This window comes from Trichomycterus rosablanca, chromosome 17 (genome assembly GCF_030014385.1).
Source record: "Trichomycterus rosablanca isolate fTriRos1 chromosome 17, fTriRos1.hap1, whole genome shotgun sequence".
NCBI classification, from domain to species: Eukaryota; Metazoa; Chordata; class Actinopteri; order Siluriformes; family Trichomycteridae; genus Trichomycterus; species Trichomycterus rosablanca.
The window spans coordinates 11,348,066-11,365,400 of NC_086004.1; the positions used below are offsets into that span (position 1 = coordinate 11,348,066).

The following is a 17,335-nucleotide window of genomic DNA, read 5'->3' on the forward strand; positions in this document are numbered from 1 at the left end:
GTAAATAACACTGATTATCTCTTCATCACGGCACCTGTTGGGTGGCATATATTAGGCAGCAAGTGAAAAATGAGCACGCGAGTTTGACAAGGGCCAAATTGTGATGGCAAGACGACTGGGTCAGAGCATCTCCAAAACTGCAGCTCTTGTGGGATGTTCCTGGTCTGCAGTGGTCAGTATCTATCAAAAGTGGTCCAAGGAAGGAACAGTGGTAAACCGGCGACAGGGTCATGGGCGGCCAAGGCTCATCGATGCACGTGGGGAGCGTCCAACAGACGAGCTACTGTAGCTCAAAATGCTAAAGAAGTTAATACTGGTTCTGATAGAAAGATGTCAGAATACACAGTGCATCACATTATTGCGTATGGGGCTGCAAAAGGGGGACCGACACAATATTAGGAAGGTGGTCATAATGTTATGCCTTATCGGTGTATTTACATTTACATTTTCAGCATTTGGCAGACGCTTTTATCCAAAGCGACTTACACAATGAGCAATTGAGGGTTAAGGGCCTTGCTCAGGGACCCAACAGTGGCAACTTGGTGGTGGCGGGGCTTGAACCGGCAACCTTCTGTTTACTAGTCCAGGACCTTAACCACTGAGCTATCACTGATGTAAGGCCAGTGAAAGAATAGTTCAGAACTTATGCTAGATAAGGATTATGTTACGCTACAAAAGAGTGTAAGGGATTAGACTGACCGTGCCTAGCAGGTTCTCGTTCTCTGTGTTGACCCCGAAGCGAGGTATACAGCTGGGTGCCAGACTCGGACTGTGCGTCAGCTTCTTCAGTCCACTGATCTGAGACATAGGACGCCGCTTCTTTTCCTTCTCCTTCGTCGGTGGAGACAGGATCTCCAGATCATGTTGTTTCTCTACAGTACACAAACATACACACAGACACACGTTGGAATTATTACACTGATACGTGCACACATGGACTCAACAAGTCATTTTTAATAGGACACAGTCATAGGATGAATTTAATAGCTTAGCAACATTATTAGCATAGTAAAATTCCTCTCACCAGATTTGTGTATTTTCCTCTTCCTGTAACCCAAAGCCATTGATATCTGAACAAGAATTATCTTCCTAATAGGAATGGATTAAATCATATACTGTAACTCCCTTGTTACTGTCTCCTCTTCGTCACAATATTACTTCAACCTGCACTGACGCACATGCAATGCAGCCCAATGGCAATATTACAGTCCCCATGGCAACAACAGACAATGTGTTGAGGAATGTTTCCAGGTTTTGAATGCATTCTTCCGTTTTCCCACATTCACGCTGTTATATATACACACTGTAAGCAAGATCGTACATGGTGAAGGTGTTCAGCAAAACCATTTTCATGCATGGTAGTGCTAAAACACACACACACAGAACACCTAAAACATGATTAACAACAGTCTCAAGAAAATCTTGCATTCAGCATCCCTTAATACAACCTCAAATCAGAAAAAAGTTGGGACAGTATGGAAAAAGCAAATAAAAATGCAGTGTTCCTTACATTTACTTTGACTTTTATTTGATTGCAGACAGTTTGAACACAAGTTATTTCATGTTTTATCTGCTCAACTTCATTTCATTTGTTAATATACCTCCATTCCTGCATTACAGGCCTGTAACCCATTCCAAAAAAAAGTTGGGACAGAGGCAATTTAGGGCTAGAAATGAGGTGAAAAAACTATAATGATAGTGAGAAAATGATTGAAATGTTTAAAAACAATGTACCTCAAAGAAAGATTGGAAGGGATTTGCATATTTCTCCCTCTACAGTGCATATGGGACAGTGGTAGCCTAGTGGGTAGAGCTTTGGGCTATCATCCGGAAGATTGGCGGTTCAAATCCAGGCTCTGCTATGCAGCCACTGTTGGTTCCTTGAGCAAGACCCTTAACCCTGTCTGCTCCAGGGGCGCCGTACGATGGCTGACCCTGCGCTCTGACCCCAGCTTCCAAACAAGCTGGGATATGCGAAGAAAGAATTTCATTGTACTGTACACCTGTATATGTATATATGACAAATAAAGTATATTATATAATATACAGTGCCTTGCAAAAGTATTCAGCCCCCTTGAACTTTTCAACCTTTTGCCACATTTCAGGCTTCAAACATAACGATATGAAATTGTAATTTTTTGTGAAGAATCAACAACAAGTGGGACACAATCGTGAAGTGGAACGAAATTTATTGGATATTTTAAACTTTTTTTAGAAATAAAAAACTAAAAAGTGGGGCGTGCAATATTATTCAGCCCCTTTACTTTCAGTGCAGCAAACTCACTCCAGAAGTTCAGTGAGGATCTCTGAATGATCCAATGTTGACCTAAATGACTGATGGTGATAAATAGAATCCACCTGTGTGTAATCAAGTCTCCGTATAAATGCACCTGCTCTGTGACAGTCTCAGAGTTCTGTTTAAAGCGCAGAGAGCATCATGAAGACCAAGGAACACACCAGGCAGGTCCGAGATACTGTTGTGGAGAAGTTTAAAGCCGGATTTGGATACAAAAAGATTTCCCAAGCTTTAAACATCTTAAGGAGCACTGTGCAAGCGATCATATTGAAATGGAAGGAGTATCAGACCACTGCAAATCTACCAAGACCCGGCCGTCCCTCTAAACTTTCAGCTCAAACAAGGAGAAGACTGATCAGAGATGCAGCCAAGAGGCCCATGATCACTCTGAATGAACTGCAGAGATCTACAGCTGAGGTGGGAGACTCTGTCCATAGGACACAATCAGTCGTACACTGCACAAATCTGGCCTTTATGGAAGAGTGGCAAGAAGAAAGCCATTTCTCAAAGATATCTATAAAAAGTCACCTGGGAGACACACCAAACATGTGGAAGAAGGTGCTCTGGTCAGATGAAACCAAAATCGAACTTTTTGGCCACAATGCAAAACGTTATGTTTGGCGTAAAAGCAACACAGCTCATCACCCTGAACACACCATCCCCACTGTCAAACATGGTGGTGGCAGCATCATGGTTTGGGCCTGCTTTTCTTCAGCAGGGACAGGGAAGATGGTTAAAATTGATGGGAAGATGGATGGAGCCAAATACAGGACCATTCTGGAAGAAAACCTGTTGCAGTCTGCAAAAGACCTGAGACTGGGACGGAGATTTATCTTCCAACAAGACAATGATCCAAAACATAAAGCAAAATCTACAATGGAATGGTTCACAAATAAACGTATCCAGGTGTTAGAATGGCCAAGTCAAAGTCCAGACCTGAATCCCATCGAGAATCTGTGGAAAGAGCTGAAAACTGCTGTTCACAAACGCTCTCCATCCAACCTCACTGAGCTCGAGCTGTTTTGCAAGAAAGAATGGGCAAAAATTTCTGTCTCTCGATGTGCAAAACTAATAGAGACATACCCCAAGCGACTTGCAGCTGTAATCGCAGCAAAAGGTGGCGCTACAAAGTATTAACGCAAGGGGGCTGAATAATATTGCACGCCCCACTTTTCAGTTTTTTATTTCTAAAAAAAGTTTAAAATATCCAATAAATTTCGTTCCACTTCACGATTGTGTCCCACTTGTTGTTGATTCTTCACAAAAAATTACAATTTCATATCGTTATGTTTGAAGCCTGAAATGTGGCAAAAGGTTGAAAAGTTCAAGGGGGCTGAATACTTTTGCAAGGCACTGTATATGTTGTATAATATCATTAAATGATTCAAGAAATCGGGAGGAATTTCAGTGCATAAAGGCCAAGGGCGCAATCTTAAGCTGAACGCCCGTGATCTTCGATCCCTCAGACGGCACTGCATCAAGAGCTGCTATGCAACAACAGCTGATATAACTAATGCCATGTGGGGCAAGGGATTACTTTGGCAAACCTTTGTCGAGCACTACAATACGGAGTTACATGCACAAATGCCATTTAAATCATTAATGTGCAAAAAAGAAGCTTTATGTTAACCATGTCCAGAAGCGCTGTCGACGTCTCTGGGCTCCGAGGCATCTAGGATGGACCATCGCACAGTGGAAACGTGCATTGTGGTCAGATGAATCAGCATTTCAGGTCTCTTTTGGAAAAAATAGACACTGTGTGCTCTGGACCAAAGACGAAAAGGACCATCCCGACTGTTATCAGCAACAAGTCCAAAAGCCAGGCTCTGTCATGGTATGGGGCTGTGTCAGTGCTCTTGGCAAAGATAACTTACACTTCTGTGATGGCAGCATTAATGCAGAAAGGTACATCAAGATCTTAGAGCGACATTTGCTGCCTTCAAGACGTCATCTTTTCCAGGGACGTCCATGCATTTTTCAACAAGACAATGCAAAACAACATGCTGCACACATTACAAAGGCATGGCTGCAGAAGAAGAGGGTAGGGGTACTGGACTGGCCTGCCTGCAGTCCTGACCTGTCCCCAATAGAGAATGTGTGGAGAATTTTGAAAGGAAAAATGTGACGACGACCCCGTACTGTTACACATGTTAAGACGTGTTTGCAGGAAGAATGGGACAAAATAAAAGCTGAAACACTAAATCACTTGGTCTCCTCGGTGCCAAAATGCATTTTAAGTGTGGTGAGAAGGAATGGAAACATTACAAAACGGTAAATGCTTTACTGTACCAACTTTTTTTGGAGGACTAAAATGCAGGAATGGATGTTTATTAATAAATGAAATGAAGCTGAGCAGACAAAACATGAAATATCTCAGATTCATCCTGTCTGCAATGAGATACAAGTCAAAGTAAATGTAAGAAACTTTCTGATTTGGGGTTGTATATTAAGACTCATTTTGGGGATTACAATCATTCTTATGTATCATTTTTAGAAAAAAAAACAATAGCATGTGGGAAAGTCATACCAGTCATAGCATTGTTTTTCTATGAATAATGGCATACATATATAAAGCCAATATATACTTTAATAGCTAAATTAACATTACTATAAAATGACCAGGTATACAAGTATAACAAGTATTTTATTATTATTAATTTTTTATATTTTGTTTATGCATTTTTTCCCCCTTTTCTCCCTTATTAGCGATTATTCAATTTCCTGATTGCTTAATGCTTCCTCTCCACCAATGCCGATCCCCACTCTGATTGAGGAGAACAAAGCTAACCCACACCCCCTCCGACACGTGGGCAGCAGCCGTATGCATCTCATCACCTACACTTTGACGAGTACAATGCGGATTAGCACTGTGTACAGAGAGACACACCCTGACAGCACTCTTTTCCCGTCTCTGTGCAGGTGCCATCAATCAGCCAGCAGAGGTCGTAATTGCATTAGTTATGAGAGACTCCCTATCCGGATTTAATATCCCACCCCTTTCTGAACAACAGGCCAATCGTTGTTCATGTGGCCACTCAGCCCAGACGGCAGGCAGAGCTGAGACTCGATACGATGTATTCGAGATCCCAGCTCTGGTGTTCTAGTGTGTGTTTTTACCACTGCGCTTTACATTTCTTGCTCTTTATTGGTTTTTAATTCAGCAGTGTTTCTTACTGTATTAATAGTTTTCCGAAGGGTTTTGCTTGTGCCAGTTTGTCCGCAGCTGATGAATATTTTGTGGTATTTTCAGCTAGCACTACCACTACTCTGGGCTAATCGTAAATTCTACTCTGGTCGTGCCCATAATAGGACCGGTGACTCGGCAGTATTGTGACTGAGCTGTTCTGAGAATCACTAAAGCAGCCAGTGATCTGCTCTTCAACGATAAGATGCAGATGTAGTACAATATGACCTTCCTAACTGTGCCTGAATATCTAGGGTTTACCCATTTCCAGTTCAAGCTACATTTGTTAGCAATTAGCTGGCCTCATTTTTCACAAGAAGATTTTAATAGTTTAACAATAAAGTAAATTTAGAAAAACTAAACAAATAATAAATATATAAAAAGTAATATATCATGCATAATGAAGAAAGTCGTGTTAAGACCCACCTAGAAACGTGCTTGCTATGAATTCGGACACTTGGTTCCCTGAGCGGCTGGTCTCTGACAGCTGTGTGAGCTCACGGTTCAGCATTCTTTTAAACTGCACACAGAAAACAAACACTTAATTAAGTGTAAGATATTTCATTAGTGTTAGATATTTCCCCAATAGAACAGAATAGTATAAAATGCCTTTATTTGTCATATAGACATATACAAATGTACAGTACAGTGATATATCCCAGCTTGTTTGGAAGTTGGGGTCAGAGCGCAGGGTCTTGGAGCTGACAGGGTTAAGGGCCTTGCTCAAGGGCCCAACAGTGGCTGCATGTCAGAGCTGGGATTCAAACTCTCAACCTTTCAACTGATACCCCAGAGCTCTACCCACTAGGCTACCACTGTCCCTAATGTCTCATAGAAGGGTAACTATATTTCAAATAGCTGTATACAGTAAGTGTATTTGTAAGTGAATTTAAAAGAATCACTTATATTGTCCCTAATTATACATTTTAAAAAATCACTTGAAAGATCAAGCATCTAGCATGTCTCCACCATGTTTGTTTGTTTATTAAAGCAATAAGTCACGAGAGACCGTGTGTTACTGCGATTTTATCACGGGGAAGGATGTTTCCTGTCCTGCCTAAAACGTCTTTCCCCGTGATAAAATCATAGCAGTAACGCACGGTCTCGAGTGGCTTATTGCTTTTATAAAACGGCGGTCAACATAAAATATAATAAAATACAACAATGTTCAATTTATAAATGTTTTTATTTAAAAAAACACTTACAAAAAGCATTCTTCCGCGACATTATGTAGTCCGTTAAGATTGTGCCATATTGCTAGGCAACATGAGGGCGAACATTACGTTCGCAATAAACATTCCTCCACAAACAGTATTACACTATTTATTGGACGAAACACCCGCTTAATGATTAGGATTAGTTTTTATATTAATCTGGACATTTCCATGTATAGTACATGACTTAAAATAGTGTTCAACCAAGTTTGTACTTTTTCTTTTCAGTGGCGTATTAATATGGAATGATGTGAGGTGGTCATAGGTGTGCGTATATCGGGGATTTTACAACGGCTTCGAACGTGGCTCAGCCAATCAGATTCTAGGACCGGAACTATCCGTTTTATAATAGAATTTTAACGTCATGTTTTACACTTTGGTTACATTCATGACAGGAACGGTAGTTACTCATTACACAAGGTTCATCAGTTCACAAGGTTATATCAAACACAGTCATGGACCATTTAGTGTCTCCAATTCACCTCACTTGCATGTCTTTGGACTGTGGGAGGAAACCGGAGCACCCGCAGGAAACCCACACGGACACGCGGAGAACATGCAAACTCCACACAGAAAGGACCCGGACCTCCCCACCTGGGGATCGAACCCAGGACTTTCTTGCTGTGAGGCTACAGTGCTATCCACTGAGCCACACCCATGTAATGTAACTTTAATTGTAATTTAATGCATTTCCCCCAATCAAATAAAAATAGTTGTATCCACTTTCAGTGTGGAGTTGTTATCCCTGTGTCTGTGTGGGTTTCCTCTGGGCGCTCCGGTTTCCTCCCACAGTCCAAACACATGCAAGTGAGGTAAATTGGAGATACTGTCTGTGACTGAACTGATTCTTGTGTAACCAGTAAATACCTGTCCTGTCATGAATGTGACCAAAGTGTGTAAAACATGATATTAAAATTCTAATAAATAAATGAAAATAAATGTATCCACTGCTCACAGAGGAGGACTGTGACTAACACACACTCCTCCAACATGTGTGCAGGAGCCGACTGCTTCTTTTCACCTGCACGAGGTGAGTTTATATAGAGATCTGTATCAAGCATGGAGAACTCTCATTATCCCCCATCTCAGTGCACACGCTGACCATCAACCAGCAGAGGTCGTAATAGCAGCAGTCATGAGAAATCCCCTCCGGCAATACCACCCGTGGACAAGCCAATCATTTTCCGTGTAGGCTCTCGGCCTGCCAATAGCAGTTTGCGATGCCAGCTCTGGAGACAACTTTTTATTCATTTGTATTTCTTTCACCAGATTAATTTCAGGTTTAAATTAAATTGCTTGCTTATAAAGTGAATGAATGACCTACAGAAACCTGGCAGCCCTTAAGTTGTGAGCTGCACGCAAGAAATCACCTAATGTACATAAGACATCGGTAAAACACATTTTTTTATTTATGGACTTCAAGTCTGGAAATAAGTAACTTGGCCTGCTTATTTATTAATATATGTTTGTGATTTAGAAAGGGCTGCCGCGATTGGTCGACCTAGTCGATTTAGTGTCAACATCAATATTTTAAGTCAATGCATCGTTTTGAAAACTATGTTTATAAATGATCCTTTTTAATTTCTACAATGTTTCCATTCGTATAACCGTTCACATGATCTCCCTCAGCACTACTTGCTGTGTGCATGACCTAAGTCGTATTTGGTCCAGTCACCGGTTGGCGGTATTAAACGTCTTAAAAAATGGCGTCTGCAGCAGTCAGAGGTCGATTGTAGATTGAAGTTTTCCAAGACCCAAATCATTAAACGTTTGGGAATACTTAAAACTGGCACAAAACAAAAAGGTGGTTTGTACACTGTGCAAAGCTTTGATGGTACCACAGCAGCACTAGCGCGATGTTGCACGTCTATATTGTTTCATTAAGCTTCTCAATCGCAGAGATCTTGGAAAATCGTATTTCTTAGCGAGTTCAGTGAGACTGCCGCTCACTTTGCTGCGTTGTGCTTGCCATTTTTGCGGTTGCAGCGGCGCTCAAAGCACAAAAAGCTTCTCATGTGAGTGTGCCCTAACACTTACCACTTTGTTTACATCGCTGGTGTAGGTTAGAATCTGGGCTCATTCTGTCGTTACTGTACGTTGGACTTAATGAGACGTGCCCACCTTTAACTAATTTATTTCTACTATAAGTGCGATGTGGTGTTTCCTTTACCAAGTCTGCTATTTATATATAATGCAGGGTCACAGTGAGTACAATTTACTGTACAAAAGGTAGGAAATACCCCCCGGACAGGTCACCAGTCCATCACAGAGCAAACACACACCTAGGGCAATTTCAGTAGCACCAATTAACCTGATGACGTCTTTGACTGTTGGAGGAAACCGGAGCACCCTGAAAAAAAACCCACACAGACATTCCACACAGAAAGGACCCAAACCTCTTAACCTGGGAATCGAACCCAGGACCTTCTTGCTGTAAATGTCTTGAAATAAACTTTTTTTAACATAGGTTGAACGTTTGGTTCACCATAACTTAAAAAGCTTATAAATACATAAAAGGTGAATTCATAACTAAGGAAACTGAACAATATATTTTAGTGCAGTACAGTAAACCTACCCTTGCCGTATCAACCCCTGTGTTTAATTGTACAATGTTACAAATTAATCTGTTAGCAAGTAGATTAAGGTACAGGACAAGTCATCGAAAGGTCGCTGGTTCAAGCCAGGCGGGGCGGTCCGGGTCCTTTCTGTGTGGAGTTTGCATGTTCTCCCCGTGTCGGCGTGGGTTTCCTCCGGGAGCTCCGGTTTCCTCCCACAGTCCAAAAAGATGCAGTCAGGTTAATTGGAGACCCTGAATTGCACTATAGATGAATGGGTGTGTGTGTCTGCCCTGCGATGGACTGGCGCCCCGTCCAGGGTGTTACTGTGTGACTTGCGCCCATTGAAAAGCTGGGATAGGCTCCAGCACCCCCCCGGCCCTTGGGCAAGTCCCTTAACCATCAAGTGCTTGCAGTGTATACAGTCACAATTGTAAGTCGAATTGGATAAAAGCGTGCTACACGCAAAAAATTTTATTGGAACCCCTGAGCATCACTATCCCACACATACATCACTTAGACTGATACTTTTTAAGCTTTTGACTGTAAATGGTTCTTCAATGTGGATACAGAATATTATTTTATAGATATTATTTGTAGGTATAGCCTATACATAGATCCATGTATATAACCTGTCCATAGACGTATGTTTAATCTCTTTGTTTAGAGGTGCACAGATCCTGGACAGAATCCCAGTACAATTTGGTAGTTTACCTGCTCATACCTCCATACACCTGATTCAATGTCATGGGCTTCTAGCACAGAACAGACTTACCCATTACTAACATAGTGCAGATGTATTTAAATACAAAGTATAAACAATCCCTATCGAGCAATTCGAACACATTGGGATACCAAGCAACTTACCACAACTGTAGGAAACAAAGGATCTGCCACTGCCATTTAAACATATCCATACTGACAGTACAGGACAGCTCAGACTTTATTTTATTATCCGGTAAAGTCCTTCAATGCACATTAACCCAAACATTCAAATCAGCAGAAGCATAGAAAGCTTTTCCATTGCATTTATTTAAGCAGAATGACAAGCCTTCCTGTTCAGTCTCTGTACTGGTAGCACATGCTGCCCACTGTCTTCTCGCAGTGTGTGTAAATACAAAGAGTTGGAGAATACGCTCAACATAACGTCATCCTGCCCAGCTTGTCCCGTGCACCAATCAGCAGCTCCTGACAACAGGGTCTGAGCACAGCAGATTGGTTGGTGAGCATGAGGGAGGAGTGGAGGTGAATGCACATGGGGCTCGAGGTGAGCGTGTCGGTGTGTAAAAGCGTGCCATGCATACATGATGTGGATCTATCTGTCTGTCTGTCTGTCTGTCAGTATCTATCTATCTGTCCTTCTGTCTGTCTGTCTACCAGTCTATCAATCTGTCTGACTGTCTATCTACCTGTCTGGCTGACTGTCTGTCTATCTATCTATCTATCTATCTATCTATCTATCTATCTATCTATCTATCTATCTATCTATCTATCTATCTGTCTGTCTGTCTGTCTGTCTACTTGTCTATCTGTCTGTCTATCTGTCCTTCTGTCTGTCTATCTATCTATCTGTCTACCTATCTATCTATCTGTCTACCTATCTATCTGTCTGTCTTTCTACCCGTCTATCTATCTGTCTGTCTGTCTGTCTTTTTACCCATCTGTCTATCTACCCGTCTATCTATCTGTCTGTCAGTCAGTCAGTATCTGTCTATCTGCCTGTCTACTTGTCTATCTGTCCTTCTGTCTGTCTATCTATCTATTTGTCTGTCTGTCTACCTATCTATCTGTCTGTCTTTCTATCCGTCTATCTATCTGTCTGTCTTTTTACCCATCTGTCTATCTGTCTTTCTACCCGTCTATCTATCTGTCTGTCAGTCAGTCAGTATCTATCTATCTATCTATCTATCTATCTATCTATCTATCTATCTATCTATCTATCTATCTATCTATCTATCTATCTATCTATCTATCTATCTATCTATCTATCTATCTATCTGCCTGTCTACTTGTCTATCTGTCCTTCTGCCTGTCTGTCTATCTACCTGTTTGTCTGTCTGTCTATCTACCAGTCTATCTATTTGTCTGTCTTTCTACCTGTCTTTCTATCTGTTCATCTCTCTGTCTGTAAACCTTTCTACTTGGCTACCTGTCTATCTATCTATCTATCTATCTATCTATCTATCTATCTATCTATCTATCTATCTATCTATCTATCTGTCTGTCTGTCTGTCTGTCTGTCTGTCCAGCTGTATGTCTGTCTGTCTATGTATATATCCATCTGTCAGTCAATCTGTCTGTCTGTCTATCTATCTACTTGGCTATCTGTCTATCTATGTACCTGTCTATCTACCTGTCTCTTTGTCATACGTTCACACAGGCAGTATCATCATCACCTGTGGGCATTTGTTTACCATGGTTTACCTGAGGCCAAGGGAGCAAAAAGCAAATGCCATTGCAGTACAAAGCCTTGCTCAAGGGCCCAACAGTGACAACCTGGCAGAGGTTACTAGTCCAGTTCCTTAGCCTATAGGCTACAATTGCCTTACCGTAACCATTCCCATTACCTAGGAACCAAAATGGAGTGTACCATTTCAGGACATCAGACACATACCACAAATTTCCTATTGGTAGTTGCCAAATTGCTTGTGTGTCTAGTCGACTATGCTCACTAAGGTTCGCTTAATCTCGTGTTTTTTTAATGCATTTTCTCCCATTTACTCCCAATTACGTTATGCTTCCTCTCTACTAGTACTGACCCCCACCCCGATTGAGGAGAGAGAACTGACACACGCCCCCTCCGACACGTGAGCAGTAGCCGACTGCATCTTTTCACCTGCAAGAGGCGAGTTCTCATGCCAATCTGCCTTGTGCACAGAGAACCACACCCTGATCAGCATTATTCATCAATTATCAATCAGCCAGCAGAGGTCGCAATTGCACCATGAGGTCCCTATTCGGCTCCCTACCTGGATGAACAACAGCCAAACGTTGTTCATATAGCCGCCTAGCTGGATGGCAGAGCTGAGATTCGATACAGTGTATTCGAAATCCCAGCTCTGGTGTGCTAGGGTGTTTTACTGCTGCGCCACCTGAGTGGCTGGAAATCGGCAATTCTAATTAAAAATTATTTACAGCCGATCGCTTTGTGTCGTCTTGCAGGGTAACAGCGACGCCACCTAAACACCCAACTTTTCATTTATGGATGATCTTATGATCATCATAATGTTATTTTAAAGTGACTCACACCACTAACTGTAATTAATACTATTTATAACAACAGCTTTTCTAAATATATGCTCATAAATAACTTAAATAACATTTTCACAAGCCAGATTATTTTGATACATAGTACCTCATTGACCTGGTTCGTGACTCACTTACAACACCCTTATTATTAGTCAAGGAGGTAGTATTGGCATTGTAACAGCTTTCGTGCGGCTGTTTGTCCTGTGGAGGTCTATTTTTAGAATCAAGCTATATATACATATACGTTTACCTATATACGTTTACGTTTATATATACGTTTACGTTTACCGTCACATCAGTTAATTGAAACAGGCACACTGTCTTTGAGATGCTTTTTCACAACATCAGATCCACACCACTGCACTCATTCGCATTTCAAAGGAGACGACAGAGATAGTATGTGTGTGTGTGGGTGCACGCATGTATACTATAAATTTGCATGTGGAATAAAGTTCATCCAAATATAGAAACATATTGCCATTGTGGAGACACATAGAGACAAAACAAAAACAAACATTTGTAGCTTTTTAAACACATGTAAACTGGTTAACATACATTCATTTATCCATTTAGGGTCGCGGGGGGTGCTGGAACCTATCCCAGCTTTTCAATGGGCACAAGGCACACAGTAACACCCTGGACGGGACGCCAGTCCATCGCAGGGCAGACACACATACACACAAACACATACACACCCATTCACTTATAGGGCAATTCAGAGTCTCCAATTAACCTGACTGCATGTTTTTGGGACTGTGGGAGGAAACCGGAGCTCCCGGAGGAAACCCACGCAGACACGGGGAGAACATGCAAACTCCGCACAGAAAGGACCTGGACCGCCCCGCCTGGGGATAGAACCCAGGACCTTCTTGCTGTGAGGCTACCCACGAGCCAACCTGCCGCCTGGTTAACATACAAATAAATACAAATAAACAGTTACTGGTGATGAACTGCACCTTATTGGAAGCCATCTCACTGACGGAGTGGCGGGTCTGCAGCGTCTCCAGCTGGTCCAGACACCAGTCAAGCTCCTCCAGTGTCTCAATGGCCAACTTCTGGCATGTCTCATCTGTAACAGTACAACAACTCAGTCATGTATAGTATTAAGAACAACATTTCCAATCTAACTGCGTATTTATACTGTTTATTTATTCATTCAGACTGCTTATGCCTAGTTCACACTACACGATTTTTGTTTGCCGACTGGTCAGCGCTAGATTTGGCGGCTCAGGAGCAACTCGGCGTTCGCTCGGCGATCAAAACTCGGCTCTCAATCGCTATGTGTGAACTGCTCAACAACTCGATCCGAGCGGCTGAAGATTAATATCTAGCACGCTAGATATCTGGAAATGAGTGGGCCAACTGGCAATGAGTGCGGTGCCGAACAACCAATGAGAACGCAAGATACAGGGTGAAGGGAAACGCAGGGGAGGAGTTGTAAAAAGGTGGGACAGGGGCAGGTGCACACACTCAAGTTTTACAGTATTTCTGACCTTATCGTTCTCTACAAAATATAACACCAACGTTGCATTGCAAAAAATATTTACTAACCTCCAACTTACTGTAGAACAAACAATCCTGGCCACGTAGCCCAATCCACTCAGATTCATTTTTTTTTTCTCCTTGCTTTTACGCTGCAAATCAGCACACAAACTTTGATCGCTCGCTACTTGTTGACGTGCATTTTTGGACGTGGTATCATTAAACCCCTCGTCACTTCTCGTGTATGTTTTCGTGACAAAATGTAGTTTGGGAGACCAGAGAAGATCGTCTGTGATTCCAGTTGGTGATAGATCGTGTAGTGTGAACTTGGCATTAGACACTATACTGTCACAGTACTGTAAGTCCTTTGGATAAAAGCGTCTGCTAAATGGCAATAATGTAAATCTAAAAATGAACAAATAAAATAAGATAGTTCACACAAATATGAAATATGTCAGGTTTATACTGTCTGCAATTAAATAAAAGTCAAAGTAAATGTTTATTTGCATTTTCTATACTGTCCCGACTTTTTCTGATTTGTGGTTGTACATGACAGGTTCAGGGAGAAAATATTATTTATCACCAAAGGTGGAAAGTAACGAATTACATTTACTGGCGTTACTGTAATTGAGTAGTTTTTTTGTGTACTTGTACTTTTTAAAGTAGATTTTACAACCAGTAATTTTACTTTTACTTAAGTATGTTTTGTATTAATAATTGTAATTCTCTACATTTTAAATAACATCTGTTACTAACCATACAAAAAATAGTGTCTGGGAAACTGCTGCAGTGAATTCTGTGATGGGGAGTCGGATCTTTTGGCTCGGTTCCTTTTAAAGAGCCGTTCAGAAAAAAATGGCTCTTCATTCTTTTGTTCAGGCAGCGAGAGGCTGTACTGTAACTATAATACAGCCCCGATATTAATATCAATGATGAACAATCATCTAATCCAAACAACACTTAAATGAGAAAAAAAGATTGTTGTCAAAAGTATACAAATTGACAACAAGTATATTTTAATAAAAAAAATAGTTTAAAACAATTTCTGCTAAGTGGAATGGGTGGATTACTGCCGATAAGAAGGAAAAAGAAAAAAAAAAAAAAAAAAAAAAAAAAAAAAATATTATATATATATACAGTATATAATGAGTCCAAATGGCACGACTCGGTTCCTTTCGTTCATTTTAAAGAGCCGTTCAATAGAATCGGATCATTCACGAACGACCCATCACTAGTGGTTATACAGTTAGAAAAAGTTTTATGGGATGGTCTGTACTAAAATAACACATTACACATCCCTAAATGTTTTAAATGTTGTATCAACATGTTTTTTCTATTATATTTAGATAAAAAACAACTATTGTGAGATATATCCACTTGTCACCCTCTCCTGTTAAAAAAAGTAACTAAGTAACGTTTACTCTGAGTACATTTTAAAAGAGTTGCTTTTTACTTGAGTAGATTTTTAGACTAGTAACTTTACTCGTACTTAAGTAAAAAATCATTAAAGTAATAGTACTTTGAGTACAATATTTTAGTACTCTTTTCACCTCTGTTTATCACACAATGCAATTTAACAAGTCATTCTAAGAGAACAAACACAATGTGTTAATATAACTGAAACTATGGTCGCATAATAAGTGACTCAATCAATGTAATCACATTCATTCATTCATTCATCGTCTGTTTTACCGATGCTTTATCCTATTCAGGGTTCCGGTAGGTCTTTAACTCTTTGCATGCTTCAATACCACCAATCAGGGCAGAGTTATTTCACACAAAGCAACCAATCTTATTTACAAAATATACCCAGGCTATCTAAAGCCAAATATGCATGCACTGACCTGGTACTCCCTGCTTGCACACAGATGGAGGGTTGCTACCTGATGATCGTCTATATATAAAAAAAAAAACACACAAACAGTGTTCAAGTAATAAAACTCATTCTGATGTGTTAGTAGGGACAAAATACAAGTCTGACCTAGTGCTGGGCGGTATGACAGTACATTCGATATACGGGCTTTGATTCCTTGTACGGTACGGATTTTTCATATACCGCCATACCGTAGCATAGTTCATTTTAACAGCTGTTCAACAATGCCGATCCCTGCTCTGATTAAGGAGAACGAAGCTAACCCACGCCCCCTCCGACACGTGGGCAGCAGCCGTATGCATCTAGTCACCTACACTTTGACAAGTGCAGTGCAGCTCACCACTGTGTACGGAGAGACACACCCTGACAGCACTCTTTCCGCATCTCTGTGCAGGCGCCATCAATCAGCCAGCAGAGGTCGTAGTTGCATCAGTTATGAGAGGGACCCTATCCGGCTTAATATCCCACCCCTATGTGGGATATTACAGGCCAATCGTTGTTCATGTGGCCGCTCAGCCCAGCTGGCAGGCAGAGTTGAGACTCGATACGATGTATTCGAGATCCCAGCTCTGGTTCCAGCATGTGTTTTTACCGCTGCGCCACCTGAGCGGCCTCTTAAATATTATATTAATAATAAACATCGTATATCTTGCACCTGTTTTATGTGTACTGATTCCATCATATGTTGTCATTTTGTGAGGCCAAGCAAAGCTTATAGTACTCAAAACATTCACTATGTACATGATTAAATGAAAATGTTTTATACATATTGTGATATACCGTGAAACCGTCAGAATCTTAAAAAATACTGTGATACAAATTTTTGGTCATACCGCCCAACCCTGGTCTGACGAAATAAATTTAAATTACAAAAAAAACCACACATGGACAGATTAGAACCTGACAACCTCTCTTACTTGCAACTTCCCCGATCTTGTAGATGAGTTAAAGCTGCAAAGTTGCTTCGTACTGTTCGAAGACTGGCCAGGACCTAAGACCCAAGTGTGCATTATTATATTTACACACATAATAAACACTTTTACCATGTGCAGGTGTATTAGAACAGAATAAAACCTCACCAACCTGTGCAAATGGTGTGACAATCATGTCTTCATGTCTGCAAAAGACAAAAAATTGCTGACCAAAATTCCAAGAAAGTGCAGGAGCATAAAGCTTCATTTCTCAGTAGGTTAAGGGTGCTTTGGGTTTTTCAGCTTTATAAGGCCAGCAGTTCCCAATACTGCTTTGAGCGAGGGATTTTGCAGAATTTTGGTTGCTGAACCTTATATGAGGGTAAATTTACAGTTTAAACAATAACACAAAGTCAGAATTTGAATTTACAGTAGAACTGTAGCATAGAAAAAGACTCGGAGAGCACTTCAGTTTACAAGACCTACATAACACTAATAAGGTTTTTTTTTTTTTACTTTTCCCCCCCAACTTTTCGTGTCCAATTACCCTGATTGTGTCCTCTATACTGAT

General features: G+C 41.0%; 1 protein-coding gene across 3 annotated transcripts in view; it reads right to left on the minus strand.

The window, feature by feature from the left end:
• The window catches only part of pde4cb (phosphodiesterase 4C, cAMP-specific b), a 143,876-nt gene that overhangs the window by 13,725 nt on the left and 112,816 nt on the right, over positions 1-17,335 (minus strand). For all 3 annotated transcript variants that reach the window (XM_063013487.1, XM_063013490.1, XM_063013488.1), the window contains 6 exons: positions 16,937-16,970; positions 16,771-16,844; positions 15,825-15,874; positions 13,455-13,567; positions 5,907-6,000; positions 700-872 (listed from right to left, as the gene is read on the minus strand). In XM_063013487.1, the coding sequence (XP_062869557.1) occupies positions 700-872; positions 5,907-6,000; positions 13,455-13,567; positions 15,825-15,874; positions 16,771-16,844; positions 16,937-16,970 (538 nt within the window). The remainder of the gene's footprint in view (positions 1-699; positions 873-5,906; positions 6,001-13,454; positions 13,568-15,824; positions 15,875-16,770; positions 16,845-16,936; positions 16,971-17,335) is intronic.